Source organism: Apis dorsata, unplaced genomic scaffold, assembly GCF_000469605.1.
Source record: "Apis dorsata unplaced genomic scaffold, Apis dorsata 1.3 scaffold_525, whole genome shotgun sequence".
Taxonomy (NCBI): Eukaryota; Metazoa; Arthropoda; class Insecta; order Hymenoptera; family Apidae; genus Apis; species Apis dorsata.
The window spans coordinates 402,411-406,253 of NW_006263748.1; the positions used below are offsets into that span (position 1 = coordinate 402,411).

Sequence of the window (3,843 nt, forward strand, 5' to 3'; positions counted from 1 at the left end):
GACGACGCGATGATCGAGCATCGAGGCGAGAACGGGCGTTGAAACGAAAGAGCCTAGATGCCGTATTTCCATGATGCGGCGTCGATGAGCCGAGAACGATCGTGGCTATTCCATTTTCCATTCGAGTGGATCCGCACGCTTAATCGATAGTTACAGCGCAGACACGCCCGGCGCTAGCTCCGATAACTCGGTCACCACGAGCACGGAACTTGGAAAGGTCAGCGAGCCAGATGCAAAATCATTTCGCGACGACGTTATCGACGGTCGGCCAAAGGCGATATCGATCCCGTTTCGTGCGATTTAACGGGACACGTGGAACCGAAGAGGCGATCGACCGTCCATCGAACGTCTCCTTCCTCTCCTTCGTTATCGCCCGAGTTCTGACTTCCATCCTTTTGAATCGCACGGTAGACGATTCGTTGAATTAATAATCGACTCGCTCGATAATTCTTAGAATTGACAACGATCGAAAGATTGATCTCGATACCAACGGTAGGTACGACTAGTCGGTGGCGCACTCGTCGGTGTATCGTTCGTTCCGTCTCGTTACGCTTTCGACGAATAGAGCAGCGTTCGTCATCCGTTCGAACAACAAAGCGCAAATAATTGATGAAATTCTCCAATTGAGATACATTATAGACGATGATTCATCGAATTTATTATTATTCGTCCAAAGATAAAGGCTAAACGAGCGAAATACGAAGCTAAAGATGCGAGAAAAAAAGGAAAAAAGCAAACTAAGAGCGATAAATTTATCGAAGAAGTTTAAAAAGAAAAAAAAACACGTTAAAACTTTCGTTCGTATAAATGCGCGATCGATAAAATAATTCGGATCTATCGAAAAGAAATGTAACGAAGGCGCGAATCGACGAGTGTTTTCGTTAATAGAAAATATCGTGGGATCGATTAATGTAACTTTTATTTACGATCGGGTTGATAATCGTTTAAATGCCGATTAAACGAAAACTCGTCGCGGGAAATGGTAGGCGAATAAATTGAAGGTGGGCGCGGTCGCACGCAGACGCATTCATTCGCGGGCAAATTACACGCTCGTTCGTCGAATAATCGATGTTTCTAGTTGTCCGTGACATCGTTAAAACGACACGTTTTGCTGATGCTCCGACGGTGGAATAATTGGCGCGTGAGAACGGGCCAACGGACCCTCCTATGAATTTATGAACAACACCTATATATGCGATATGCGTTGCAATGGCGCGTGGTTATTCTTACGCGCAGACACGACGCGTTTTCACAGCCAATTAAAATTATATCGCGGTAACAAGTCACGTGTAATTGTCCGGTAAAATGAGATCGCGGTCCGGCCTCCCAGGTGACGACGGTAATGAAAGAAAATTTATTGAGATGAACGACCGCGCGAATTCATGACCGTACCGCGGCAATGTATCGCGTGCTGACCACCCACCTCCCGACCATTGTCCTTTTAATATTCACTTTCCTCTGATAAACCGCAATGATATCTATTACGACCAAATTGCATCTTAATTATTTTTCCTCTTCGTTCCTCTCTTTCTCTCTTTCTCTCTCTCTCTCTCTCTCCCCTCGATATCATCAATGACGGTCGAGAATATAATTCACTCCTGCTCTTTTTTTCTCGCTTAGAAATCGATGGGAATAAGGATAAGGAGGGAAGTACGAGTAGCTCGTTCTCGAAATTGAAAAAACAAAGGCTAAAGAATCTTTTGAAAAAGGATTTTTATAAATTCTAGATGGAAACGAACGAATGAATGCGAGAACGACTGTCGATTTATCGATTTATCCCCCGATAAAACGAGCATCGCCGGCACCGTAAATACATAATATCCAATTGGATTAAGCTCGATGCGTATAAAACTATGGAACAATTTACCGGGAACGATTCGGCTACGATTTGTTGTTACGGGACGGCTCGTTTGTTGTAAAACATCGTGGTTGTTTTCGGTTTCAATAGTAACCGGCCGCATCCAGGCGAAACGTTGTTCACGGATTAATACGATTTTCCCTGTCCCGGCCGTCAACGTTGGCCAACGATCCCGCTCCATTCCCATTCCTCCACCCTCGGTATTCGATAACCCATCCGACGCGATTACTTTTCAGTTTCAATCGCGACCAAACCGACCGCCCGCCTTGTTTTCATATCGATCCTGCAGATGCGTTACAACCTTCGATCGCGTTCCACGATATCGTCGCTGTTACACTTTCACGCTTATGTTTGCCGTACGCTTTACGACATCGCTATGGCAACTCGATCTACCATTCGACCACGTTATTTGCCTTCCCCTCCCTGCCCGTTCCGCGTATTACTCGCGAAACGAGCTTTAATCGACTCGGGCCGGTGCTTCGTTATCTTCGATGGCCGGCCAATCGGCTAATTAATTAGAGAATCGTTGACGCGTGAACGCGTGTGGAATTCGCGGTGATCTCGGATTAAATCAGCCGGCCGGGGCGAGCCGAATAATGCAAGTTTTCGTTTGGAAAAATCGTTGAAATCGAGGGAAATGGAAAGAGAGAGAGAGAGAGAGAGAGAAAGGTACGTCGTGTCGTCTTGCCACGATAATTAATTCCGTTTCATTAAGTTGGCGATACGTTTAATTATTCGGGGAACAGATTTGGAACAGGAATGTTGGAAACGGAAGTTGCGTTTAATAATTCCCCGCGGTATCCCATTTCACTGATTTTCTCCCCGCATTTTCTTCCGTTTCGAAACGCTTCCCTGGATTTTGCGATGAATACCAACGATACGAAATTTAGTAAGTTTTCCAATTCGAACAAGAATACGTGACTTCAACTTCGTTGCATTCCTCTGTCGAATGAAAATTGAATTAACGTAACGTCAACAGCGTATATCGTGTACATCAATATAATTGATAAAGAAAGAAAGGAAAAGAACGATCGAAAATAATATCTTCGATATATACGTATGTATCGTAAAATGGTAAATTTATTTGACTCGAAATCGCTCGTACTTTACACCGTAACTCCTTTTTAGAAAGGATTTCCATAAAATTCCATATGCAATTTGGTTGATAATCCTTCTCATCCATAGAATTCGAAACACAAGAGAAGAGAGACGAGTAAATTTGTATGCGGGATACGCATGCAAATACGAAGCGCAGAAATTCGAGAAATTTCCTCTATTTCTTGATCTACTGTATAAAAATCGTGCGCAGTGACGTTGATAAAGGATACGAAAAAAAAAAAAAAGAAAAAAAATTCCAAAAGAAGAAATTCCAAAAAAAAAATAAACAGAAAAGATGCCGATTGATTTTTATTACTTGGAGTACAGTCCACCGTGTCGGTCGGTTCTATTGCTGGCAAAAGCGATCGGCGTTCATTTGAACTTGAAAACGATCTCTCCTTTGAAAGGGGAACACATGAAATCCGAATTTGTGAAGGTAATTCGCTCGTTTTATTTGAAGTATATATATATATATATATATCCACGCTTATAGTAAAACGTATTTTTCTTTTTTTTTTTTTTAATTCATCGATAAAAACAATTTTGATCTCAGTTGAATCCGCAACACGTAATACCGACCATAGACGATAATGGCTTCGTCTTGTGCGAAAGGTACGCGATTATCCTTCGATTGCATCGAATTCGCATTTCGATAATAATTCAATAATTCACAGCCGACCAATCATGGGATACTTGGTGAGCAAATACGCCAAGAACGACTCTCTGTATCCGAAAGACCCAAAGAAGAGGGGTATGGTGGATCAAATGCTGTATTTTGATATCGGTACCCTCAACGAGAACGTGGTCAAATGTTACGTACGTATATCGTGAATAATTTCCATTCTTATATTCTTATATTTTTTTTTTTTTTTTTAAACACCATTTTT

At 42.3% G+C, this 3,843-nt stretch overlaps 1 protein-coding gene across 3 annotated transcripts in view; it reads left to right on the top strand.

Moving 5' to 3' along the window:
* LOC102670639 (glutathione S-transferase 1-1-like) overlaps window positions 1-3,843 on the top strand; it is a 14,302-nt gene that overhangs the window by 5,449 nt on the left and 5,010 nt on the right. For 2 of the 3 annotated variants that reach the window (XM_031512905.1, XM_031512906.1), the window contains exon 1: window positions 3,751-3,772. In XM_031512905.1, coding sequence (XP_031368765.1) covers window positions 3,766-3,772 — 7 coding nt within the window. In that variant the 5' untranslated portion in view covers window positions 3,751-3,765. Of the gene's footprint in view, window positions 1-3,108; window positions 3,119-3,381; window positions 3,389-3,750; window positions 3,773-3,843 lie in introns of those variants that run through there. The other variant, XM_031512907.1, reaches the window with a different exon arrangement.